This window comes from Pipistrellus hanaki, assembly GCF_964339955.1.
Source record: "Pipistrellus hanaki genome assembly, chromosome: 16".
Taxonomy (NCBI): Eukaryota; Metazoa; Chordata; class Mammalia; order Chiroptera; family Vespertilionidae; genus Pipistrellus; species Pipistrellus hanaki.
The window spans coordinates 35018896-35045090 of record NC_140518.1 but is presented as its reverse complement, the minus strand read 5'-3'; the positions used below and the strand labels follow the sequence as shown (position 1 = coordinate 35045090).

The 26195-nt window shown below is 56.8% G+C and overlaps 3 protein-coding genes across 6 annotated transcripts in view; 2 read left to right on the top strand and 1 right to left on the bottom strand.

The window, feature by feature from the left end:
• Positions 1-3475: 3475 nt before the first annotated feature.
• Positions 3476-6109, top strand: GGT6 (gamma-glutamyltransferase 6; the record flags this gene model as incomplete). Its single annotated transcript, XM_084861620.1, has 4 exons — positions 3476-3624; positions 4416-4618; positions 4700-4813; positions 5070-6109. Exons 1-4 carry the CDS (start codon positions 3491-3493, stop codon positions 6107-6109), a joined length of 1491 nt encoding a protein of 496 aa, XP_084717746.1. The 5' UTR covers positions 3476-3490.
• A 1306-nt stretch (positions 6110-7415) lies between these two features.
• Positions 7416-24433, top strand: MYBBP1A (MYB binding protein 1a). Of its 3 annotated transcripts, none has more exons than XM_084862839.1 (26): positions 7416-7677; positions 7864-7959; positions 8619-8702; positions 8790-8864; positions 8965-9072; positions 10268-10443; positions 10574-10741; positions 10869-10986; positions 12104-12399; positions 12681-12791; positions 13357-13482; positions 13673-13840; positions 13931-14036; positions 17954-18050; positions 18138-18307; positions 18607-18690; positions 18768-18908; positions 18999-19166; positions 19248-19405; positions 20536-20761; positions 20974-21108; positions 21186-21254; positions 21753-21866; positions 22008-22109; positions 22940-23088; positions 23266-24433. In XM_084862839.1, exons 1-26 carry the CDS (start codon positions 7465-7467, stop codon positions 23966-23968), a joined length of 4161 nt encoding a protein of 1386 aa, XP_084718965.1. In that variant the 5' UTR covers positions 7416-7464; the 3' UTR covers positions 23969-24433. The 3 variants fall into 3 exon arrangements, with proteins under 3 accessions (XP_084718965.1, XP_084718964.1, XP_084718966.1); XM_084862838.1 differs by having other exon boundaries at positions 7417-7677; positions 18768-18914; XM_084862840.1 differs by having other exon boundaries at positions 7425-7677; positions 18156-18307; positions 18768-18914.
• The window catches only part of SPNS2 (SPNS lysolipid transporter 2, sphingosine-1-phosphate), a 39683-nt gene continuing 37789 nt past the window's right edge, over positions 24302-26195 (bottom strand). For both annotated transcript variants that reach the window (XR_014793069.1, XM_084862964.1), the window contains exon 13: positions 24302-25839. The gene's annotated coding sequence lies outside the window, so the exon portion shown is untranslated. The remainder of the gene's footprint in view (positions 25840-26195) is intronic.

Sequence of the window (26195 nt, the reverse complement as noted above, 5' to 3'; positions counted from 1 at the left end):
AGCAGGTCTGAGCGAAAGAGAGGATGAGTGGAACAATCAGTGGAAGGGACCGGGCAAATCTGCTCCGGAAGATGTCTCAGCCTGACCACCATTCATCCCCAGAGCCTGCCTGGCGTCTGATTGAAGCTTAGCTGATAGTCATCTCTTCTTTAAAAATATATATATATTTTATTGATTTTTTTACAAATAAAAATATATTTTATTTGATGCCTCCTGCACACACACCCCCCCCCTGGGGATGCACCCACAACCAAGGTACATGCCCTTGACCAGAATCGAACCTGGGACCCTTCAGTCCGTAGACCAATGCTCTATCCACTGAGCCAAACCGGTTTCGGCTGATAGTCATCTCTTGAAGCTTAGCTGATAGTGCTGTTGATGTCCAGAGCTCCAGGAGTGAGAACAACCACAAAAGGAAAGGTCTCCAGGACCCAATCATGGAGGCCGTGGTCCCAAAGCGCTGGTTGGGACATAGCTCTGAGGCAGAGGAATACGGGCTGGACATGCGGCCAAAGCATCATGTCTGCTGGACAAAGGGAGCCACGCTGGAGCCCAGAGGTCAGACTGAAGACGGGGCAGGAGACGGGGCAGCACAGGCGCATTAGATTCCCAGCCACCCTTTCTTAGGAAGGAAGGACTGACCTTCATTCTGAGATTATTCCCGCATTGTGTTAGCAGGAAGTGGAATCAAATTACTTTAATAAGAGCAATTTATTAAAACAGGGTTGAGTCCTCAGAAATCCCTCTCCTGGGTATGTACCCAACAGACATGTCCTAGAATGTTCACAGCATCACTACCTGGAACAGCCCACATTGGAAAGTGTCCACACGCCCATTCTCAGTAGAGGGAGTGGAACCGTGTTCCCCCATCCCACCCGTGGCAAAAAGAAGAGGTGACAACCTATGCTCCCTTTGGTTAGTTGGTTTTTTTATTGGTCCAAAAAAAAAAAAATCAGAAAATCTGGAAACCAAAGGTTTCTCTGGGGGTTTGGGGATGGAAAGCAGCTTGCGGGGGCAGGGGGGAGGGGGGAGGAAATGGAGACAGCAGGTGCAGGCGATTTTCTGTAGATCCCAGTGGTTCCAGGACTGGCAGCAGCAGCATGACCTGGGAGTCAGGGAACCAAACTCCTGGTCCCTGCTCCAAGCCCACAGAGTCAGGCTCTCTGGGAATGGAGCCCAGCACCCATGTTTAGCAAGCTCCCTGGGTGACTAGTGCACACCGAAGCCAGAGGACCAGCCCGGTGAAGAGGCCCAGAGGAAGGGACGTGGCTGGAAAGCCAAGTGGGGTTAACGAGTGGTGTCTGTGGGGGTTGCTTAAATGGAGAAAATGGAGAAAATACTTTTAAAAATGCTTTTTCCACCCTGGCTGGTTTGGCTCAGTGGATAGAGCGTCGGCCTGCGAACTGAAGGATCCCAGGTTCGATTCTGGTCAAGGGCATGTACCAGGCACATCCCCAGTAGGTAAGTGTGCAGGAGGCAGCTGATCGATGTTTCTCTCTCACTGATGTTTCTAACTCTCTATCCCTCTCCCTTCCTCTCTGTAAAAAAATCAATAAAATATATATTTTTAAATAAATAAAAATGTTTTTTCCAGAAATACAGTACACCTCCAGAGACGTGCATGTGTCATCAGTGAAACAGCTGGAGGCATTTTCCCCGTCAGCGCCCTCATGTAGCCAACCTCGGATTAAGAAACAGAACATCGCCCGAATCCCAGCAGCCCTCTCCTGCCTCCTCTGTCACCACCTGACTTCTAATGGCAGGAACTCGTTTTGCCTGTTCTTGTACTTTATGTAAATGGAAGCAAAAGACGTGCGCCCTTTGGTGCCTGGCCCTTTTCACTCACCGGTGTGTTTGTAAGATCGCCGGTATTGTGGCATACAGGCGGCGCAGACCCCTCATCCCCACCGCTGCAGAGTATCCCAGAGGGATCCTGCCACTCCCTCCACTGAGAATGGGCGTGTGGACACTTCCCAACGTGGGGCCGTTCCAGGTAGTGATGCTGTGAACCTTCTAGGATAGGGGTGTCGAACTCAATCAGAGAAGGGGCCAAAATCTAAAATCCAGCCTAAATCGCGGGCCGAATGGTTTACTGAACAGTCATAAACTGACAGCGGAGTGCAGTGATGACAGCGCGGTGCGGGCCACATTGCAAGGCCTGACGGGCTGGATTTGGCCCGCAGACCTTGTGTTTGACACATGTGTTCTAGGACATGTCTGTAGGGGACATACTCAGGAGAGGGATTTCCGAGGACTCGGCCCTGTGTAAACAGTGGCTGGGAAGAAGCCGGTAGAGAAGATGCGAAGCTACAGGAGAGAAGGGGGGTCAAAGAGAGTGGGGTCCCTGGGGAAGTAGGAGGCAAGCAGCGGAAGGGCTGGGCCTGAACCAGAGGCGGGGAGGGGAGAGCAGTGTGGAAGGCGGGTTTGTAGTTGGGGGTGGGTCAGCCTTGACTGGCCCACGTGAAGTAGGAAGCAAGATGGTAGGCTGAAGTGTGGAGTCGCAGGGTTCGGGGTTTGAGGCAGGAGAGCGGGGGAAGGTTTGAGGAGGTCAGAATGGTCAGCAGAGAGATGACTAGAGGGCGAATGAGACAGGAGTCCATAACCTGGGCTGTAGCACTCTGGGATTCTGGGATTTTTGCCACAGAACACTTGGTGTGAGTCCCAGAGTGAAGGAATTTGCTAACCTGGTTTCCAGGCTGTGGCTCCCTGAGGGAGGGGGGGCTGTATCGCCACCTGCTGGCCAAGAGCCACATGACTGTTTCTCTACCTCCAGTTGCTCCCCAGAGCCTAGAGCAGTGGTCAGCAAACTGCTGCCTCTCGAGCCACAGGCAACTCTTTGGCCCCTTGAGTTTTTAACAAAGGCCAGCTTAGGAAGACCCTAATTAAGTTAATAACAATGTACCTAGCTATATAGTTTAAGTTTAAAAAATGTGGCTTTCAAAAGCAATTTCAATCGTACTGTTGATATTTGGCTCTGTTGACTAAGGAGTTTGCTGACCACTGTCCTAGAGGAACCTCAGGCTGAGCCTTGAACCCAGCCATTTAGAACCTCCCTCCACTTAGAACCTAGTCAAGTGCTGAGCCCTGATCCAAGCAACAATGTAACTGCAGTCCCAATCCAAGCTCCATGCCCTGAATTAGCATTCTGAACAGGCCTGGGGGTTCCAGGGCTGCATCCCCTGAACAGGAGCCAGCAAGCATCCTGGATCTCAGGGCCTATGGCTGTGGCCCGAGGGCTGGGCTCCTTCTACCTCCCTGAGTGGCATCCCTCCACCCCCCGCAGAGTCCCCTGCCCTGTGAGCCCCTAGGGCCCTGTGTCCTACTGGGACAGGCAGCCGCCCTGGCCCGTGACCTGCCCAGACCTGTTCTAGATTCCACGCCACCCTTCCCCAAGGCTGCCTCCACCTCCCACGGGCCTGGCTGGGGCAGGGCCTGCGGAGACTCAGCTGGGAAGGCTGGCAGGCAGGCGGCCGGGCCGGGCTCCGGGGCCATGGAAGCCACAGAGGAGCCCGTGCTCTATCGGAAGCTGCTGCTCTGGGAGCAGAGCTGGGAGTCCGGGGACGAAGAGGAGGAGATAGCGGAGCTGCTCGTTCCGGGCCCCTGGGCGCCCCGGGACTCCTCTGGGTGAGTCAGGGAGGAGTCTGGGCACCTGGCAGCTCCGGACTGAGGCCGGTCGTGTCCCTCCCTCCGGGGCCCCTGCTGCTTGGCTCCGCTCCAGGAACTTTCTGGTTGACTGGGAGGAACCCTTGCTGCAGCCCCAGAGACTGGCCTGAACCAGTCGATTCGCGGTCTGTGCGTCTGAAGGGACGTTTGTACCAAGCCAGAGCCCTGCCGGCTGCTCTGTCAGAGGTTCCCCATCCCACCCCCTGGTGCAGGAGGCACCTGCTGAGCAGGTTGGGGCCTGGCTGCACCTGGCCGGGCCTGCTCTTCCGCCTGCCAAGCTCCTGTCAGGCAGTCCTCACCGGCTCCACCCTGCCTCTCCAGCCTCCTCTCCGGGACGCCCGCCCCCACTGTCCTCGGTTTCCCCAGTCTTCATGTTTCTGTCCAGGCTGGGCCACCTGCGGAAGCCCTTCTCCTTGGCAAACTTTTTTTTTTTTAAATATATTTTATTGATTTTTTTACAGAGAGGAAGAGAGAGGGATAGAGAGTTAGAAACAGCGATCAGCTGCCTCTTACACACCCCCTACTGGGGATGTGCCCCAACCAAGGTACATGCCCTTGACCGGAATCGAACCTGGGACCCTTCAGTCCGCAGGCCAGACGCTCTATCCGCTAAGCCAAACTGGTTTCAGCTTCTTGGCAAACTTACACTCCGCTTGCAAGCAAGGTCAATTTTGGGGGAAACATTCCCTGGGTTTTCTTGGGGCCCCGGGAGGCTGCGGTCTCAGCCCTGGCTCAGGACAACCTCTCTACAGGAAGAAAGTCGGTGCTCGGCCCGGGGCCTGGGCTCAGCTAATGGCCGCTCTGCTGCTGCTGGCCGTTGGCTTCTCCCTGGCCGCGTGGCAACTCCACACCAGGGCTAGCTCTACCGGAACCTCGGGCCCCGGGGCCCCTCCCCCCGGCGGGCACTCCCACCGCCCTGGCGTATACCACCACGGCGCCATCATCAGCCCTGCAGGTCAGTGAGGAGAGCAGCTCCGGGAGGGGAAGGGCCAGGATCACTCGGCCCCTTCCCATGACCGTCCCTTCCTTGCTGCAGCCCCGTGCTCGGACCTGGGCCAAGAGCTGCTCGTTGCCGGGGGCAACGTCGTGGACGCCGGAGTTGGAGCAGCTTTGTGCCTGGCAGTAGTGCATCCTCACGCCACAGGGCTAGGTCAGTGACCCACAACCCCAGTGATCCCAACCCTAAGCCCAATCGGTGCCCCGGACACCCCGGCAGGCAGTGGCCCTGGCCTCACAGCTGGTTAGTAAGCAGGACTAGGACTTGGCCAACCAACCCTAGGCTGGGACTTTTGATTCTAGGTCCGTGTGACCTTGACCCCAGGTGGGTCTCCAGGCCAAGTCAGTATAGCCCTTCACTGGGGCGACTGAGTGGCGCTGACCCCGTGTGACCCCTTTGTCTTCCCCAGGTGCCATGTTTTGGGGCCTCTTCCACAATAGCTCCTCAGGCAATTCAACTGCCCTGACATCAGGCCCAGCCCAGGCCCTGGCCCCCGGCCTGGGGCTGCCCTCGGCTCTGCCTACCCTGCGCTTGCTGCACACACGCTTCGGCCGCCTGCCCTGGCCACGGCTGCTGGTGGGCCCCACCACACTGGCTCAAGAGGGTTTCCTGGTGGACACACCCCTGGCCAGGGCTCTGGCAGCCCAGGGCACAGAGGGCCTCTGTCCACTACTTTGCCACACTGACGGGACCCCCCTGGGACCAGGGGCCCGTGCCACCAACCCAAAACTGGCAGCCATGCTACGCAGGGCAGCAGACTTTGCTGAGGATGCTCTACTGAGTCTGCTGGCCCAAGACCTGGGGCTGGAGGCACCCTCAGCTGAGCCTATGCCCACCTTGGAGCCAGCACTGCAGCTACCTTCAGCCCAGGGTATCCTGTTCACCACACCCAGCCCCTCAGCTGGCCCAGAGCTGCTGGCATTGCTGAAGGCAGCCCTGCAGCCCGGAGGACCCAGCCCTGAGCCCTGCCCACCACCCCTACATGATAACGAGACCCTTGTGAGCAGCGTCCTGGCCACCGTGGACAGCAGCGGCTCTGTGCTCCTTCTCATCTCCTCACTCAACAGCTCCTTCGGCTCCAGACGCCTGTCCCCAAGCACTGGGGTTCTACTCAGCAACCTGGTGGACAAGTCCGCAACTAGTACCTGGGCCTGCCCCCTCATTCTTCGTGGCAGCCCAGATGGCACAGAGGATGATGTGTTGGGGCTGGTGGCTTCAGGGACCCCCGCCGTAACCAGAGTCACAAGTCAAGCCCTGCTCAGCCACCTGGCTGGGTTCCAAACCCAGGCCCAGCACCAGCACCAGCACCAGCACCAGCACCAGCAGCAAGGACCAACAGAGCGCTCCGGGGTCTGTGGCCAAGGAACCATGCTCCAGGTGGCAGCCCATGCAGAGCACGCCCACGTCTCCAGCGTACCCAGTGGCTGCTGCCCCTTCCAGGGCTTCTAAGGGGGCAGGACAGATGGAGTGTACAGAGTATGCATGGAGTATGTGCTCCCCGCTGGCTCAAGCCCTCAAACTCTGGCCTGGTCCGTTACTGGGACTGGCTCTTCTCAGCTAAGGGAGCCGAGGAGAACAAGAAAAGAGCACCAGGGCCTGGGGCCAGCCCTGAGTTGGGGTCCAGCTCTGGGAAGGAGAGATGGAAGAATGCCAAATGCCTGCCTAGGCTCTGGGCCTCCTGGGCAAGGCAGGCAGAGCCGGGGGTTCTGCTGGCATCTCCATCCTCCGCTTCAGGCCACCCTCTGCTGATGTCCCTCAATGAGGCTGGAAACAAAATAAACATCAAGTCCTACGGATTCCATGTGCCATTCCTGCTTCTTATGGTTAGTTTCCCATAAGTCTTTGAGGTACCTGTGTCAGGGCTTCCCCCAGAAGCACCCCACCCAGAGAGGCAGAGCCTGGGCTGATGTCTTTCAGCTCCCCCTGCTCTGCTCACCTCCTGTCTCCTAGGGCGCTGTATGTACAAGGTAAACCTCTTCATCCCACTTCCTAAAACAGACAGCAGAGCGAGGAAGAGGCTGAGAGAGTGAGTAGGAGGTTCCCCAGGGCCTGGGTACAAAAAGCTGGGTGTATGACATTTAAATGCCAGGTTGGGCCCTGACCACCCCACCTACCTCAGGGCTGGGGTCTCTCTGGACTACACCCTCCAAAGACAGCTTCTCAAGTCAACAAACAGGGTGACCAGTAGCACCTCCATCTATATACATTGTAAAAGTTACCTCTGATGTAATAGAACTCTTGATCCTACCACCTCAATCTGCCTCCCACCCCTGCTTAGAAAGAAAATTCTTCCCCTGCTCAGTAAATGGTAGCACAATCTACCCACTCATGTTAGCCCTAAATCTGGCATCCATCTTTTTCCTCCCCCCACCACTCCACCCCACATCCATCACCCACTACCAGTTCCAAATTAGCTGGACTCTGACTTGTTCTCATACTACCTTGACCCAATCCACCATTGTCTGCTCTTTCTGCTTCTACCTCTTCACTCCCCCACCTCCCCATACAGCTGCAGTATAATCTTTTTAAAGTGTAAACAGAATCAAGACTTGCCCCTCCATAAAGCCCTCCAAAGAACCATCACACTCAGAATAAAATTCAAACTCATCACCTCCTGGTGTGAGAGCGAGAGGGCCTGACGGCCCCGCCCAGATCCCTGCCCCCGCCTACCTCTTCCGAGCTCCGCCCCCGCCAGGCTCCGCCCCCCCGCCAGGCTCCGCCTTCCCCAGATGACACAACCCAGAGCGCACGCGCCGCGACCTGACCCGGAAGAGGCTGCCCCGGAGCCCACGTGTTCGCGGAGCATGGTGGCGGTGGAGATGGAGAAGCGGGACAGGGCCGCGGCTATGGCTCCCGGAGAGGCGGCGAAGGGCGGCGCTCGGCCTGTCGACCGCCAGGGCCTGCTGCAGCACAGCCGCGAGTTCCTGGACTTCTTCTGGGACATTGCGAAGCCGCAACAGGAGACGCGGCTTGAGGCCACGGAGAAGTTGCTGGAGTATCTGCGCGCGAGACCGGAGGTATGGCGGCGGGGCCTGGGACAGGGCTGCGAGGCTCTCAGCAGAGAGGGTTTGGGGGTTGGGGGCACGTGTTCGCGAACCTAGACGCCCAGATGAGCGCTGGCCTAAGGGCGGAGGAGGGAAGGGGGAGGCGGGCGCGGGGCGATTGTTGTAAGCGGTGGACCCGGGAATGCGCTGGTTCCGCAGGGGTCCGAGATGAAGTACGCCCAGAAGCGCCTGATCGCTGGGCTCGGAATGGGGCGAGAAACCGCGCGGCCCTGCTACAGTCTGGCCTTGGCCCAGGTGAGATGGGGGCTCGTGGAAGGGGACCAGCCGTGGTGGGGAGTGAGGAGGGCGGATGTCTCAGTTGCAGGGAAGGAATCAGTCATTGGTCTTCGGAGGGAGAAGTTGGGGGAGGTGACATCTGAGCTGATGGGAGGCGTCCCCACGTGGACGTGGAGAAAGTGTCTGCAGAGAAGCCCTGACAGGTGGTTGAGCAGTTTTCTTTTTGGTACATGGAATGACCGACTTCGGAGGTGCATTTGACTGGGGGCAGTAAGCTTTGGAGTGGGTTCACTTAGCTCTGCAATGTCTAGGACCCTCTAATCCCAAGTGCCACTTAGCAGATTATAGGCCGACTAATTCAGAGGAACTTAAAGAGCTGGAAGCGCAATAAAGATCATTCCTTTAGGATCAGCCTGAGGGGAGTTCCGATCAGGCTGTGGGGATAGAGTGTCTGAGAACCTAGTAGCCAAAGGAGGTACTTTCTCCAACCTGGGTAGGCATGGGGCAGGGAGGCGAGATTCAGCTCCACTCCGGCCGCAGATTCCACGATTGGTGGGTAGCTTCAGAGGCATCCTTAGGGTTCGAGCGGGGATAAGCAGGGGGAGGTTGAGATCTGTTGGGATGTGGCTGGGCCACCCCTCTGAGCCCTCTCCCTCCTGCCACACAACCCCTGGCAGTTGTTACAGTCTTTCGAAGACATCCCTTTGTGCAGCATCCTGCAGCAGATACAAGAGAAACATGACCTGCAGACAGTTAAGAAGGTGAGAGTGAGTGTCCCCAGGGAGGTCAGCGGCCCTGGGTGGGGGGATACTTGGGGCCTTCTCACCCATGCCTGAATCCTTTTGTAGGTGATGAAGAGACCTGCTCTTTTTGCAAACCTGTTTGGGGTGCTAGCCCTCTTTCAGTCGGGCCGGCTGGTGAAGGTAAAAGCTTTGGGGGAACGGGATCACGGGGACTGGCTGGGGAGTGCTGGGTGACAGTGGCACATTCTGCTCATACCCTCTACCCTTTGGTGGGCACCAGGACCCAGAGGCACTGATGAAGTCCGTGAAGCTACTGCAGGTCCTGGCCCAGTACTACAACCACTTGCAGGAGCAGCCCCAGAAGGCCCTGGTGGACATCCTGTCTGAGGTACAGGTTTATGGGGTGTGGGACCTAGGGTAGCGCTACTCTGTAGAACATTGAGAAGGCAGGAGTTAATGTTAACTGACGGAGAAATACAAAAATGTGTAACTGACACTTAGTAACTATATTTAAAAAAACACACACAAAAAAAATAACCTAGGATACTTAATGGCATACTTAATTAACCTCATACAGTGGTCTGCAAACTCATTAGTCAACAGAGCCAAATATCAATAGTACAACAATTGAAATTTCTCTTGAGAGCAGAAAACCGACTTCTGCGAATGGGCCACGAAGTTTCGATTGCACTGTACGTTTCAGTCGCACAGATATTTTGTGGAAGAGCCACACTAAGGGGCCAAAGAGCCGCTTGTGGCTCACGAGCCGCAGTTTGCCGACCACTGACCCAATACATCTTATTAGGTTGCTTAAATAACAACCTAGTGTTATTTCAACATGCAATCAATACAATCTACAAAAAGTTGTACAAGTACTTCACATTCTTTTTGTCATGCTAAGTTTTTGAAAGCAGTGTATATTGTGCAATTAGAGCAAGTCTCTATTCAGATTAGCATATCCCAGGTGCTCACTAGCCACTTGTAGCCAGTGGCTGCCATATTGGACACTGTAGTTACTAGAACAGCACCTGGCATGTTGCAAGTATAACTTAAACATGTCGATGTTTCTAACTCTATATCCCTCTCTCTTACTCTCTGTAAAAAAGCAATAAAATATATATATTTTTTAAATAGGCTAGTCCTGAAAAACTCTAAAGAGGAATAATAAAAATGGTGACCCCTGACCAGTTGGCATCGGGTGCTTATTAAAAACCCAGCTTCCTGCCCTAGCCGGTTTGGCTCAGTGGATAGAGCATCGGCCTGCAGACTGAAGGGTCCCAGGTTCGATTCTGGCCAAGGGCACATGCCTGGGTTGTATGGGCTTGATCCCCAGTATGGGGTATACAGGAGGCAGCCACTCAGTCATTCTCATCATTGATGTTTCTCTCTCTCCCTTTCCCTTCCTCTCTGAAACAATAAAGAAATATATTTTAAAAACAGCTTCCTGAGACTTGGAAATGGGAGCTTTTTAACAAATATCCTCTGATGCCTAGCAGGAGGGATTGTGGCTCCCACACCTAAGATTGCACTGTACCAAGGCCCTCGAGGGAGCCACCCTCCCTCAACCTGTCTCCCCATCCCAGGTCCCAGAGGCCATGTGGCAGGAGGTCCTGCCGAAGGTTCTCAAGCCCGACATGAATTCAATACTTGGCTCCCCTGAGCACCTGGAGATCTTCCTCTTGGCCCAGCAGAAGGTGCCCAGGCAGCTGGAGAAGCTCATGGGACCGGTCAACCTATTGTCGGATGAGAACATCCCCAGGTGTGAGGGAAGTGGGCGGGTTCCTGGGGTCAAGGGGCTGCCATTCATGGATTTGCAGTATGGCCTGGGGTGTCCCTGCTTCCCTTGTCTGCTCGGTGGATGCCACCTGAGTGCCCTCTGCCCTCCACAGACTGGTGACTGTGCTGAAGACGGCCGCCAACTCTGTGAAGAAGGAGCGCAAACTGCCCGCTGTGGCTCTGGACCTGCTCCGCCTGGCTCTTCGGGAAAACAAGTTCCCGTGGTTCTGGAATGAAATCGTGGAACAAGGGCTAATGAAGAAGCAGTTCTGGCCAGCCAGGTGCCTGTGGCGCTTCTCCACTCTTGACCCCTCTTTCCTGTTGGCTAGGCTGAGATGGGTTGGCAGTCCCGAAGTCCACCCTGGAGGACTGAGGGCTCTGACCAGGCTCTGTCATGCGCACCCTTAGCTACCTGTGCTTCCGCCTGCTGGGCGCATCCCTGCCCATGCTGTCCAAGAAGCAGCTGCAGCTGGTGATGCGAGGAGACACGATCCGACATTACGGGGAGCACATAGTCACGGCTAAGGTGGGTGCCACCCCTGCAGCCCACGCTGCCAGAAACAGCCAGGCTTCCCGTAAGAAGGGTGGCGGGCCACCTCAGGGGTCAGTCAGCTTCTGGAATACAGCTGCTCTTTGCTCCAGCATCAGGGGTCCTCCTGCCCCTGGTCCTGCCTGGTATGGGTAAGCACAGCTGCTTTTGGAAGGAGCCTGGGAGCTGGGTGTCGCCTTCCTCTGCCCCTCTGAGCAGACTTGTGGCAAGGTCGGCCCTTCTGCCCTCGGCAGAGGCATTACAGCCAGCAGCCTGCCCAGACCCCCATCCATCCCAGTGTTGTTCTTAACTGAGCCAAGCCCTCAACAGGAGAGTCAGGTGGTGGTTAAGAACATGGGATGGGGGACCAGACCACCGGTCCCAGTCCTGGCTCCACCACTCACTGCTGTGTGACCCCACACAGGTTGCTTCCCAGGCCTGTGCCTGCCTCTCCCTTCTGAGAGGAGAGGAGCAGTGCCACCTCAGAGTTGTGAAGATGTTCCCTTAAAGCAGGAAGCATAGCTGGGTTTGCTCCTCGCCAGCTAATTCACCCTCACAAGCAGCTCCGAGAGCTGCCTCCTGCTAGAATTTGGGGGTGAACAGATCAGAAAGTAAAGAGCAGCGAAGGGCACAGGCTGGGAGGCCCTGCCAACCTGGTCCACATCCCAGTCGTACCAATCAGAACCCCCAGAAATTACTTCTAAGCCTTTTTGTACCTAGTAATTTTTTTCATCTATAAATGACAAAAGGTTGTTACAAAGATCAAGCAAGCTTTCACACAAAAATAAGTGGCACAGCTAGGAGCTTGCAGAAGTGGGATTTGAACCCAGGTCTGTGGTGGCCCAGGCTGGACACTGAATCATGACTCTGCCCTGCCTCCAGCCTAGAAAGCAACCTGTCCGAATCCAGTAAGAAATGGGAAGGAGGGGCCTCAGGCCAGAGTTGTGGAGGCCAGAGCAGCCAGACAGGCAGGCCTTGGTGGCAGACAAGTGTTGGGGAGACAGGACAACTAATCCTGGCTGTACGAGGGAGGGGCACTTGCTGGGCCTCGGTGTGCCCTGTGGTGGGAGAGGCTGGCAGGGCTGGCAGTCAATGCAGTGCCTGACTCTTGCAGTTCCCGGGCCAGTTCAAGTTTGCTCCAGAGATGAACAAGTACGTTGAGAGCTTCCTGGAAGGCAGCCAAGATGACCCTGAGAAGCAGCTGGCCGTGCTGGTGGCCTTCTCTTCCATCACCAACCAGGGCCTCCCCGTGGTGCCTACCTACTGGCGGATCGGGCGGTTCCTGAGTGCCCCCGCCCTCAAGGGCTATGTGGCCTGGCTGCAGGACATGTTTCTGCAGCCCAACTTGGACTCCTTGGTGGACTTCAGCACCGACAATCAGAAGAAAGCCCAGGATGCTTCGATCCACGGGTGACTGGGCCCAGCGGGGGGCAGGCAGGGGCCCCGGGCTCAGGAGTGGGCTTCCTGGGCCTGCTGAGCCCAGAGACCAGGACTCTCCCTCGTACACTATTGGGGTTCCATGGAAGGAGGGGGAAAATGATGGGGAGCTGAGCCATAGCTCTCAAAGAAGGCCTCAGTGTGCTCACATGTGTTCCCACGCTGGCGTTAAGGGGGCAGAGGTCTTGGTGGGCAAAGGAGTATCATTTTTACCACCGCTGAACAGCTCCTGTGGTCTGGCTTCTGCCCTCCAGGCCTGAGCGCACCATGTTCCGGCTGCGGAAGTGGCTCATCCTCCGCCTGGTCAGCATCGTGGACAGCTTGCACCTGGAGAAGGAGGAGGCCTTGATTGAGGAGGTGGCCAGGTGTGAGATGTGCTCAAACCCAACTCCCCGTGGGGGGAGCAGCCAGAGAGTTGGGCCTCTTGCCTAGTCCTATTTGGGTCCCCCCTGGAGCCAGAAGTGTTGGGGTCAGGTTGTCCATGGGAAGCAGGCAAGCCACTCCTGTCCCTTAGGCAGAAGGGGTTTGGGAGACATTCCTTGGGAGCCTGTGAAAGGAAGGGACCCAGGAGGTGCAAGGCCACAGGGGCCTCACGGGCTCCGAGTGTCCCATGGCAGCCCCTGCACATGGACAGGGTCAGCGAGGCCTCACCATTGGCCTCACCTGTGCCAGGTGCTCGTTCGGCTCTCACTACAGTCCCAGGGGGTAGCCCGTGTTTACAGAAACGATGGTGTGACTTGGTTGAGGCCACACAGCCTTGAGTGGATTCTGGTTCCAAGAGAGGGATGCTGGATCCAGATGAGAAGTGTCTACCTCTCTGGAGTGGCTGGCTCCCTCTTCCTCCAGGCCTTCGGGGTGCCATCTGTGGAGGGGCTGGTGAAACTGGGTGGCACTAGCAGGCAACACGGCTTGATCTCCCACCTTCCCCAGGTTTTGCTTTTTCCACTCATTCTTTGAAACAAAGAAGCCCACATCCCAGATCCCTGAAACTGGGCAGCGGTTCTCCTTCCCTGTGGAGCCCCGGGCCCGAGAGGTGGTCAGCGGTGCCTTCTTCAGGTAGGTCTTGGGCTTCTCAGGAGGCGCTAAGGGTGGGCTAGCAGGGCTAGAAGGTGGCCTCGGGTGCTTGCTTTCTCCAGTCCTAAACTGGGAGAAACTATCAGCCCAGTGAGTTCCAGTGGGTCAGGGTATGGGGCTGGGATGGGGGGCGATGTTTACTAACCCAGCCGGTGACCCCGCCCTCCCCCAGCCTGCTGCAGACCCTCAGCGCACACTTTAAGCATGCTCCGGAGCAGACCCAGAACAAGCGTCCCTGGACCTATCGCCTGGTACAGTTTGCTGACATGCTGCTGAACCATAGCCGCAATGTGTCCCCCCTGACGCCCTTCACTACGCAGCAGCGCCAGGCCTGGACCCGGTGAGGGCGGGGATTTCCAGGGCGTGGGTGGGACGCTCCGGGGTCTGAGGATGGCAGAGGTGACCTGAGAGCATGCCCATCTCCCACCAGGATGTTGCAGACTCTGGAGGAACTGGAGGCTTGCTCCTCAGAGGCCAAGGCCAAGGCCACTGCCTTTCAGCACCTGCTGCTCCTGGTGGGCATCCACCTTTTCAAGGTACGGCGCCTGGAAAGGAGGGGCTTACGGACTTGGGGTCTGGCCCTCAGGCTTCCTCCTGAGCAGCTTGAGGGCTTTGCCAGGAAAGGCTCTGGGGAGCTGAACTTTGTAGGGAGTTGAACCAGCTGGTCCTGGTGGAGTTTAGTGCCAGCAGCTCTTTTGACCTGACCCTCGTGATTTCTTAACTCGGAACCTTCATTTCTCAGTTGACAGACAATATTAGTTTCAGGTGTGAAACAAGCACAGCGATTAGAGATTTATGTAACTTACAAAGTGATCACCTTAGTAACACTAGAACCCATCTGACACCATACATAGTTACTACAATGTACTAACTATATCCATACACATGCTTGTACTTTATATTCCCATGACTACTTCCGTATAACCAGTGATTTGTACTGCTAAATTTCTGCCCCTTTTTCGCCCATCCTCCCAATCACCCTCACACCTGACAATCCTCAAAATGTTCTCTGTACCTGAGTTTGTTTGTTTTTTCATTTTTTTAGATTCCACATCTAAGTGAAGTCATACAGTATTTGTTTTTCTCTGTCTGCCTTATTTCATTTAGCATAATACCCTCTAGGTTTATTCTTGTTACTGCAGATGGCAAGATTTCATTCTGTTTTATGGCTGAGTCATATTCCATTGTATATATGTACCATCTCTTTATTTATCATCTATTGATAAGCACTTAGGTTTCTTTCTTATCTTAGCTATTGAAAATAATGCAGCAATGAACATATGGATGCATATGTCTCTTTGCATTAGTGCTTTGTGCTTCTTAAGATAAATACCCAGAAATGGAAGTGGTCTCCTGTAGCCTTTGTTTTAGAGTCTATTTTGTGTGCTATAAGTATTGCTCCCCCAGCTTTTTGTTTGTTTTCATTTTCATGGAATGTTTGTCCCCATCCCCATAGTTTCAGTCTGTATGTCTCTCGATCTGTAGTGACTCTTGTAAACAGCATATGTAGGGGTCGTATTTTCTTATCCATTCAGCCAACCTATGTCAAATACTGGTTTGGTGAGGAGGAACTCGTTTAGCTTTCTCTTGTCTGGGAAGCTCTTTATCTGTCCTTCAATTCTAAACCATAGCCTTTTTCATCACTCTTTCTTGACAATCCCTCTTGAGAATTCAGTTGATAGTCTCATGGGCACTTTCTTGTAAGTAACTAACCGCTTTTCTCTTGCTGCTTTTAAGACTCTCTTTGTCTTCAGCCTTTGATATTTTAGTTATGATGTGTTTGGTGTGGGTCTCTTGACTCATTTTGTTCAGACTCTCCATTTCCTGGGCTTAAATGTCTATTTCCTTTGCCAGGTTAAGGAAGTTTTCTGTCATTATTTCTCCAAATATACTTTTTAATTCCTTGCTCTCTCTTCTCTTTCTGGTACCTCCATGATGCAAATATTAGTTTGCTTAATTTGGTTCCAGGGGACCCTTAAACTGTCTCATTTTCTATTCTTTTTGCTGTTCTGATTGGTTGTTTGTCTTCTCTGGTTTGGTCCTCTGCTTCATCTAATCTACTGTTGATTCTCTCTAATGTGTTTTTCATTTCAGTTATTATATTCTTTATTTCTAACTTTTAAGTTTTCTGTCTCCTTTCTTTTCCTTTCCCTTTGTTAGAGTTCTCATTGAGTTCATTGAATATCCTAATAACCTTTGAACTCTGCATCTGGTAGTTGCTTGTCTCCATTTTGTTTAGTTATTTTTCTGAGCTATTGTTCTATTCTTTCATTTAGGGCACGTTTCTTTATCTCCTCAATTTGACTGCCTCCCTGTGTTTGCTTCTATATATTAGGTAGAACTGCTGTGTTCCCTGGTCTTGGTAGTGTGGCCTTAAGTAGTAGGTACCCTTTGGGGCCCAGTGGCTTAGCCTCCCTGGTTGCCTGAGCTAGGTGCTCCCGGAGTGTCCCTTGTGTGGGCTGTGTGTGTCCTCCTGTTGTAGTTGAGCTTTGATTGCTGTTGGCAGTGGGAGGGATTGACCCTCAGGCTGATTGGCTGTGAGGACTGGCCATGACTGAAGTGGAGGAACTGTTGTGTGCGGACTGGCCCCACAGAGCAGGAATCTCTGTAGCCAGGCTCTGATGCCTGCTGAGACCACCCTTCGAGTGTGCCGGTTGGAGGTGGTTGGGTGGTGCTCTTGGGAGAGGCTGGTGGCCTTTGCTTTGCTAGGGTTGCCTGGTGTGAGCTACAAAGGGATCTGCAGATGGTTGCCGCTTGGAGGGCCAGGGAGAGGCTAAGCTGCACGCTGAGCAAGCTGCCACTAGTGCTGGCTTGGGGCTGCTTAGCAAGAGGTCTGAGGTCAGAGGCTACTTGTTTAGGGTTTGTGAGATTTTAGGAAAGTCCCCGTCATGAGCCAAGACAGGCTGTCAGTATGGAAAAGCCACTGGAAGCACTGAGTGCGCCCCAAAGTTGGATGAGGCAGGGTCTCAGGGAATCAGCAGGCCTGGGCAAACCGTGTTAGCCAGGATAATGGAGACTGGGATATGTTGCCTGCTGCCGGCTCTGTAGGCGAAGGGAAAAAGAACAATGGCCTAAGCCAGACAATGCAGTTCCTCCCTCTATATCTCTGGCACTTTTTGGGCTGTTGGGGACTCCAGCATCCCTCTGTCTCATTGGCCACAACCTCCGCTGGTTTTCATAGTCAGAAGTTATGGGGACTTCTCTTCCCAGCACCGGAACCCTGGGCTGAGAGCCCATTGTGGTGCTGGGATCCTTCACACCTCAGCGGAGATCTCCACAGCCGAGATCTGCCTCCCAGTTTTTAATCACAATGCATGCGTGTGGGGCCAGCCCCTTCCATGTCTCTGCCCAGCCTGGTTTCTTGTGTATGTCCTTAATTCTGGGACTTCTGTTCAACTAGTTTTCAATTATGGTTTTGTAGTTGTACTTTTTTTTTTAAGCTTTTTAAAAAATATGTGTTTTATTGATTTGAGAGAAAGATGAAGGGAAAGGGAGAGAGAAACATTGTTGTGAGAAATATCAATCGGCTGCCTTGTGCACACCCACTGGGGATCCAAGCCCTGGCCAGGTGGCTCCATTGGCATGTCATCCCATACACAAAATGCTGTGGTTCAATCCTCAGTCGGGTGTGTATGTGAGGCAACAAATCTGATTCATTCATTCTCATTCTCTCTCTCTCTCTCTCTCTCTCTCTCTCTCTCTCTCTCTCTCTCGGGTGTGTATGTGAGGCAACAAATCTGATTCATTCATTCTCATTCTCTCTCTCTCTCTCTCTCTCTCTCTCTCTCTCTCTGTCTCTCTCTCTCTCCCTCTTCTCCCCCTCCTCACTCCCTCCCCCTTCCGCTCCCCCTCGTCTCCCTTTCTCTTTAAAATCAATAAAAGCATCTCCTTGGGTGAGGGTTTAAAAAGAAGAAAAGTTGCCTGCACAGCCAGGGAGCTGGAGACGAAGGTGGCCAGAGTGCTGGGCTTCTATTCTGGCCTGTTCTGTCACCTCTGGCCCCAATATTAAACCCCACTGCATGGGGAGGGAGAAGTCCGCCTTTTCGGTGCCATGGATCACACAGGCTGTTTTTAGAGCCCCCTCACCCTTGTAGGTTGGGTGGCTGGAGTCTGGGCTTGTCCCCAACAAGATGGGTTAAGTGAGTTTAAATTACATTAGTTAAAATTCATGATTTTCCGTTTTTTCTTTGTAGTAATGTTGAACTAAGAGTAGGAGGAACAACCTAGAATTGGGAACCTTAAGCATGGGGCCTGCTGGCTTCCTATGACTGCCCAGCCACCCTTGTTCAGCTCTGTCTCTCTGGGGTCCAGCTGGGGTCCTCCTGGCTGGTGAGGGTGACTGGCTAAGGCAAGCTGCCATGTTCTTGGCCTCTGATGCAGCAGCTCCCCTTGACCGGCCCCTCCCCCGGGAATGGGGATGGGGCTCGGCTCCTGATTTTTGCCCTCCCCACAGTCCCCCACAGAGAGCTGCGACCTCCTAGGTGACATCCAGACCTGCATCAAGAAGAGCCTGGGGGAGAAGACGCGCCGGACCCGCTCCAAGGCCACCAGTGGGTCATCGCCCCTGGGGAGAGCAGAGGGGGTGGGCAGGGCACAGCAGGGACCGGGATGAGCTGACAGTGCCTGCCCGGGCTCAGACCGCTCCCTGCTTGCAGAAGCCCAGGAGCCGCCGTGGGTGGAGGTGCTGGTGGAGATCCTCCTGGCCCTCCTGGCCCAGCCCAGCCATCTGATTCGCCAGGTGGCCCGGACCGTGTTTGGCCACATCTGCGCCCACCTGACTCCACGTGCCCTGCAGCTAATCCTGGATGTAAGTTGGGGCCTTCGGGGAAATGGGTCCCAGGAAGTGGCTGTCCCAGCACCAGGGCTGCCATATCAGCCCCTGGTCCTCACTGCGACCTGCAGAGGGTGTGGGCCCCATCCCTCTGCTGCTGTGCAGCCCTGACCCAGGCGGTGCTGCCTTTGGGCGTGGAAGGTGTAGCCTTACCTCCTGGGCTTCACTTTCCTGCTTTGGCCTTTTGGTCTGGACTGGGCAAGGCCAGGGAAGTTAGTCGAGGGCCCGGTGGTCTGAGGAGGTGAAGGGGGTCAGCACCTGGGAATGTCCCTCAGGTGCTAAACCCAGAGCAGAGCGAGGACGAGGACGACAATGTGGTGGTCACGGACGATTCCGAGAAGCAGCTGGAGAACGAGGAGGTACTTGCCAACAAGGGGCAGGGCGGGGTGGGCAGGCACGTGGTGTGCAATGGGGGCTATACACCAACCACCCACAGGACAAGAGCTCTGAGAGCGAAGACAACAAAAACTCCGAGAGCGAGGATAGCGAAGGGGAGGAGAGCGATGAGGAGGATCGGGACGGGGACGTCGACCCCGGCTTTCGGGAGCAGCTGATGGCGGTGCTGCAGGCAGGGAAGGCGCTGGTGAGCAGAAGCTCGGAGGCTCCCGTCCCTGTCTGTCTGCATGTGCCCGGAGGCCAGGCTGCTCACTGGGCATCTGTTGCTCAGGGTGGAGTCGATGACGACGACGAGGAGCTGGGGGACGAGGCCATGATGGCGCTGGACGAGAACCTCTCGAGCCTCTTTGCTGAGCAGAAGCTGCGCATCCAGGCCCGGAGGGACGAGAAGAACAAGCTCCAGAAGGAGAAGGCGCTCCGGCGGGACTTCCAGATCAGGGTGAGCCGAGAACCAGCCTGAGCGCCCCGGACACTGCCCAGCCAGTCTCCTCCCACACTGAGCCCTCCCGTCCCGTCACAGGTCCTGGACCTGATTGAGGTGCTAGTGACCAAGCAGCCCGAGAACCCCCTGGTCCTGGAGCTGCTCGAGCCGCTGCTGAACATCATCCGTCGCAGCATGCGCACCAGCAGCACCAAGCAGGAGCAGGACCTCCTGCGCAAGACGGCCCGCATCTTCACGTGAGCCCGGGCGGGTGGGCGGGGACCACCAACAGGCCCCCAAACCGGTGCTTCTCGGAGCGCCAGGCCTTGGGGGTTTCCCAGGTAGAAAGGGTAGGAGCCAAGTTTCCAGAGGGGGCCCTCTCCACTCTCGAGGTTCACTGCTAGCCTCCCACACACAGGCTGATTCATCCATCCATCCATCCATCTCCCACAAGAGCTGCTCTGCACTAGACCAGCGGTCCTCAGGGAGCCCCAGCCCTCAGGGTCCCTGCAGCTGGAAAACCAGACTGCTGATTCGGCAGTAACATCCGGGAATTGTGGAGGCGGGGCAGAGTAGTGGGTAAGAGACAGTGGGAGCACTAACCCAGTCTCAAGGTGAGGGACGGCCTGCTGGAGAAGCGTCAGCAGTGTCGGGAGCCGTAGAGTCTTCATGCCTGCGGCCACAGGTCGGACAGAAGGTCCAGCGGGGAGCTGGTCAGGTGCAGCTGGGATGTGAGCATCCTGTGGACCTCTAGTTGTGTTAGGAGCCACAGACGTTTTCACCAAGGGCTGGCCTGCCCTTTTAAGAAATGGCGGCAGCATGGGCTGCACTGGCGCAGGGAGCCAAGCCAGAGGGAGAGGGGCAGGTGCCGGCCTGCCTTCCAGAGCGCAGGGGTGCTGGGAGACGAAGGCCCAGGGAGGAGATGCCGAGTACACAGACTAGTGCAGGTGGGGTGAGTGCGACGGACAGTGCACCCCAACTCATCCCGGGCCAGCTTCAGGCCACACCTCCGCTCCTCCCGGCCGCCTGCTTGGGCACCGTTGGGCTTGCTGGGTGTCCCTACTGTGTTCCCAGCCCTGCGGGGCCATGCAGGTTCTGAGCACATAGACCGTGTCTTGCTTTACGAAGGGCCTGAAAGCCCACAGAGAGATGTAGACAGGAGATGTGGACCCGGTCGGGATGTTCAGCCCATGGCCCAGGGAGCCAGTCCGGAGCAGATCTGCAGCTGGCCCTGGACCTCCCACTGCGCCTTAGATCCCTCTCCTCTCTAGGTGTCGGTTCCCCGCCTGGGGAATGGGCTTGGGTTCCCAATTCTCGGGTTGGCTTTGCTTGGGAGCAGGGGTGGGAAGAGAGTGTTGTAACCAGTTTGCCCCTTACCTCCCCGCAGGCACCACCTGTGCCGCTCCCGGCATTACTGCCGTGACGTGGACAACTGCGTGGAGACTCTGTCCACCCAGGTGGAGCGGCTGGTGCAGCAGGCCACTCACCAGGCCGACTCCTCCGTCACCCTCTACTACTTCAACGCCTCCCTCTACCTGCTCCGGGTTATGAAGGGCAACACCCGCAAGCCCCAGAAGAAGGAGAAAGCTGGCACCAAGCCCAAGGGCCCCGAGGTGAGCAGGCCCTGGGCCCGAAGGCTCGGCCCAGGCAGTGAGTGCCGGGAGAGGAGCAGACCAGGCAGCAGGCGGGACCGACTGCCTGGTTCACAGATGGGGAGCTGAGGCCGTGACCTCCCAAGGGCCCAGCTTTCAGCTCCTGGGGCAGCCCAGGCTCTGCTCCCATACCAGCGATCCCTCTCCCTGGCATCAACCAGTGTGTTCTCTAGGTGGCCCAGGCTGCCAGCTGCTTGGATTTGAACATTGTGACTCCGATCTACTCATCGGCACTGAGCTCCTTCCTGACCAAGCGCAACAGCCCGCTCACCATTCCCATGTTCCTCAGTCTCTTTTCCCGGCACCCGGTGAGTATAGGGCCGGCCCACCTCTCGGGGCCCTGCTCCCCAGTCCCCATCTCATAGCCCTGCCATTCCCTCCCTAGATGCTCTGTAAGAGCCTGCTCCCTCTGGTGATCCAGCATGTGACGGGCCAGACGCGGCCTCGCCATCAGGTAGGGGCCTGTCTGAACTACCCACTCCACTCACTTCCGGGTATTTGTGAGGCCCAGGAGTGCCCTGATGAGTAAAGTCCCCATCCTCTGCTACTCCCCATGTGGCCTGAGCCCCCCGACTCCATAGTACTGACACTCTGGCTGCCCGCTCAGATCCTAGCAGACAGGGCAGGGCGAGGATGGAGACAAGGCTGGAGGAAGACAGTAGTGAGTAGCAAGAGGGCAAAACTCATCAATCCAGGTTGCTACCCCTACCCAGCTGAGAGTCTTGCTCCCCCAGCCCCCTGAGAAGAGGGGACAGGAGCGGATGATTACCGAGCCCAGAGCTCTGGTGACAACCCAGGCAGGTTGGAGCCAGAGCAGCAGCTACCCTTCCCCCAGCCTAGTGTTGCCTTGGCCCCAGCAGGTGCCCAGCAGGCTGCCAGAGCTCTTGGGGTCCCCGTGGTTTCCTCAGCCTTGGCCAGCACGCCAAGGCTCCTGGTGACCTCTCCCCCCCAGGCCCAGGCCTGCCTGCTGCTCCAGAAGGTCCTGCCCATGCGGGAGCTGAGATTGTGCTTTGAGGACCCCGAGTGGGAGCAACTGACTTGCCAGATCCTGGCAAAGGTCACGGAGGTAACAGCCACAGGGCTTCCCTTCCGCACCCATCAGGGGTTGTTCTCTCACTAAGCCTGGGGAGGTTTTGGGGTTGCCCCAGGAGACACTTGGTCACGTGGGAAGCGCTCGAGTGGCTCAGCCTGGCCGCCTTCTCCTTAGAATCTGCGGGCTCTGGGGGAGGCGCAGAGCAAGTCGGAGCAGCTAAAGAGCCGGTCCTCCTTGGAGCTGCTCAACGTCCTCTTCCGGATTATTAACCATGAGGTGAGCTGGGAGGGGGGTCACCGGATGGCTGGAGGCCACAGGGGGAAGGTTCTAGGTGTCAGGGGAGGAATCGCGCTCTTTCTGTGTTTAGAGAGCCGTGGACACAGTTGCTTGACTTGGGAGGGGAGCGTGCCCACCTATGCCTGGCCAGGGTCAGGGTAGGAGGCTGTGCTGGTGTTTGCTCCAGTCAGAAAGCTAAGGGGGTGAGGATTCCTGGTGGGCAGCGTCAGGAAGGAGCCAGGGCCTTCAGAATGGGGCGGGGGCAGCTGTGGCTTAATGTCTGGGTCCCTCAGTCTGGCCCCGAGGGAGGCGTCTGGGGGTTCCTAGCATAGACACTGGCCAAGGCCCACATGCAGGGCAAGCTTCGGAGAGTGCTGGAGGGAGCAGGCGGGGCTGGGACAGAGCCTTGCAGAACAGAGGGGGCCTGAAAAGCAGCTCAGAGTGGCAGTGAAATGCCAGGAGGAAAGGGTGTTCTGGAAGCCAGTGGGTTTCACATAACCCATCCAGGCTGTGGCAGGGAGGGTGAGATGGGTGGAAGGGATATGGCCACCTTGGTGTCATTGCATGGTGCCACCAGAGGAGGGCTGAGAGGGAGCTTCTGGCTCTAGGGAGAGGCAACGAAGGTGGCACCTGGGGCTCCTTTTCTTCCTAAGGCAAGTGAGACGGGTGCCTCACAGGCAGGAGTGGCTAAGGGTACAGAAGGGGGCACGGGGGCTGGGGGGGCACCAGAGAAGCAGTAATTGGGCCAGGGTGGGAAGACAGGGCCAAGAGCTGTCAAGAGGCCCTGCTCCCCATCTCCACGCTAACCACAGCTTTCCCGCCTCCCGCAGAAGCTGACCGTGGACCTGACCGTCGTGCGGGACGTGCTGCAGAGCAAACAGCAGTACCTGCAGCACAGGGTGCGGCAGAAGGAGCAGGTGGCTGGGGCCAGCCGCCTCTACGACATCTACTGGCAGGCCATGAGGGTCCTCGGAGTCCCGTAGGTTCTGGGAGGAGGGCCCACACACGTTGGGAGGGCTGGAGAGACCCTCACGCCGCACGCATTCTGAGTTGGCGTGTCCAGCGTGGGCAGCTTGGGTCCCGTGGACCACAGAGATGGAGGACACTCTGTCTCTGCCTCACCGGATGCTTCCTTACGTTGCTCATTTCCTCCCAGGCGCCCCAAGTCGGAGAAGAAGGATGCCAAGGAAGTCCTCAGTGCCACACAGAGCCCTGTTAGCATGAAACGGAAGAAAAAGGGATTCTTGCCAGAGACCAAGAAGCGCAAGAAACGCAAGTCAGAGGGCACCACACAGGAGGAGGCGGCCAAGCCTGCGGCCACCGGCGGAGACCAGCCCCAGCCCCCCAGCACAGGCAAGAAGAGGAAAAGGAAGAAGGCCAAGGCCCAGGGAGAAGGGACGCCTGCTGCCGAGAGTCTGTCCCCAGAGCCCCCGGCCAAGACCCCGAAGCTACAGAAGAGGAATCGGAAGCTGTCCCAGGTGAACGGAGCCACGCCTGTGGCCCCCACGGAGCCTGCTATGGAAAAGCAGTATCAGAAGGAGCTGCCCCAAAAGGGGGTCTCGGGCAAATCGCCACAGTCGGCGCTGCAGCCCCCGGCCAAGACCCCAAAGCTACAGAAGAGGAATCGGAAGCTGTCCCAGGTGAACGGAGCCACGCCTGCGGCCCCCTCAGAACCTGCTGTTGAAAAGCAGTATCAGAAGGAGCTGCCCCAAAAGGAGGTCTCGGGCAAATCGCCACAGTCTGCGCTGCCGCGGAAAAAGGCAAAATCACGGTTGTCTTTGGCCAACAGGAGCCCCAGCCTTCTCCAGAGTGGGGCCAAGAAAAAGAAGGCGCAGCTGAGGAAGGCGGCAAAGCCCTGAGTGCCGGCCCTGCCCCTCAGCCCTCCCCATCAGCCCTAGAGACTCCTATTTTTTCACCAGGATTTTAATAAACCAGCCACTCTGAGGCACTGCTTCTGGTACTGGGGGAGGGTCTGCGGGGAGGTTCTTCCCTGCACGGCCTGGGCTGTCCTGTCTCAGCCAGAGCACATGGGCATTGTGTGGGGCTGGGGCCCTGGCTCCTGGCGGTGTGGGCCACCTTAGGGCTCATGTTCAGGGGGGTCAGTGCAGGCCTGGCCACCACGCTGGCGGAGACAGGTGTGACCACTCCTTGTGCCCTCCCCCCACGCTGCTTTCCTGCAAGAGCCAGCAAGGCATGATTTAAATAGGTTTATTTCTTCATTTACAAGAGGAATATATTTGGCTTCTCTTAAGACTCTGAGATTCACAATCAGCAGCTCTAAAAAATAAAGGAGCAGTTTGGCTTCCGGAAGGAAGAGGAGGCAACACTTGGACCTGGTTCTTGTACAACAAGAAAACATTGCTGGGGCCCCAGCTGAGCCTGGGTGGGGGTAGAGGCCAGGCCGGTCTTTGGGGATCCCACCCCCTTTCCAGGCCCCCAGGGTGCCCCAGAGCATGGCGGGGAGTGGGTTTTCCAGTAGCTTCCACACCACTGAAGCCACACCAGCCAGTAACTACGGGGCAGCGAGCATTGTCTAGGCTGGCTCAGAAGGGCACCTGGCCACGAGGCCCCGCACGTGTGCAGGGAGGGAGTGGAGCAGACGGACGGGAGAAGCTGCACGCTGGGGACCAGGGCTCGGGTGACATTTGGCAGCTGCACCTTGCATGTGGCTATGAGGGTGGGATGCAGACAGGATCACAGGGGTGGCCAGCGGCTGGGGCAGTAGAAGGCTATGGAAATGCACGTGAGTGGCAGCAGCTGACGGTGGTGGAGATGGTTCTGGGATATCAGCCCCCACCAGGCTACTCCCTGGGCCAGGAAGCTGAGGGGAAGGCTGCTTCCTCTGGCTGTCAGAGCCCTGGCCACTGCCCCGAGGAATCTGGGAATAGTCCCCCAGGGCCTTGCCCCTGGAAAGCCCAGTGTGGGGCAGGAGTGGGTCTGGCTCCTGTGGGGGGTTCAGGAGACGAACAGGTTTTCCAGGGGCTTCAAGGACCCCTGTGTGGTAGGCAACCCCAGTGATCTCAGACCTGGGGCACAGGTGGCTTGTAGCAACCACCAGGGCCTTCACCCCTGGTGATACCAACTCCTTGGGCTGGTCCCCACCTGAGAGACCCAGGCTAAGCCCAGCCAAAGCCACAGAGAAGTGCCCTCTAGGGTGACCCGCCAGGCTAGGAAGTTCTCAGCGACAGCTGCCCAGCTCTGCCAGGCCGAGTCCAGAGGCCCAGCTGAAAGGCTACGGTCCCCACACGCCAGGGAGCCTCAGAGCCTGAAGGGCCACCCTGAGGCCTGGACAGCCTGTCTGCGCGGTCCGGGAGCTGCCGGGTCTTCAAAGCCACCGGCGGTGCCCTGCCCGGCCAGCTGCACTGCAAAGTCCGGCTCGCTGGCCCCGCGGTCTGCGGGGGTCAGGGACTGGCCCAGGGTCATGTAAGCTGGTGACAGGCCAGGCTCTCGCCACACACTCGCCGGGGGCTGTCTTCTCCCTGGGTCCCAGCGGCTCTGCAGTCCAAACCCAGGGCCGGGGGTCTGTCTGACCACGTGGCCCCAGCACACACAGCCCTCCAGGTTAGTTGAGGACACAGCCTCTTGGAGCCATGGCCACTCGGCTGTCCCAGACCAGAGATGGGCGTCCTGCTGGGGGTCACGTGGAAAGCCGGGCAGCCCAGCAGGACTGGGATGCTGAAGGACACTTCCCAGACTAGGCGGGAGCGAGCATTCATAATTCCAGAGGCACCTAGAGGAAAGGGGGGGGAGGGGGTCAGAGGTCAGAGGTGGGGCTTTGGGAGGCATCATTTTTAAAGCTTCCTTTCCTGTTTGGAGAAATGAGTTCCCCTGGGCTCTGGGGGCAGGGTATGGGGTGGTGACCTTGGGTCTTGACTACTAGGAAGTGCCCCCAGGGGCCAGGTCCAGAGGAAGGTCAACGTGTAGGACTCAGGCCCTGGCACCTCTAGGAAAATGTGGATGACCGAGCAGGGAGTCCTGGCCAGTGGTGGCCCTGACCTATGCCCTCAGCGCTTCTGAGGAAGGAAGGGGCTGACTTACTGGAAGAGGGAGCCTGCACCCCTCCCACGATCCTCCCGTCACTGGGCT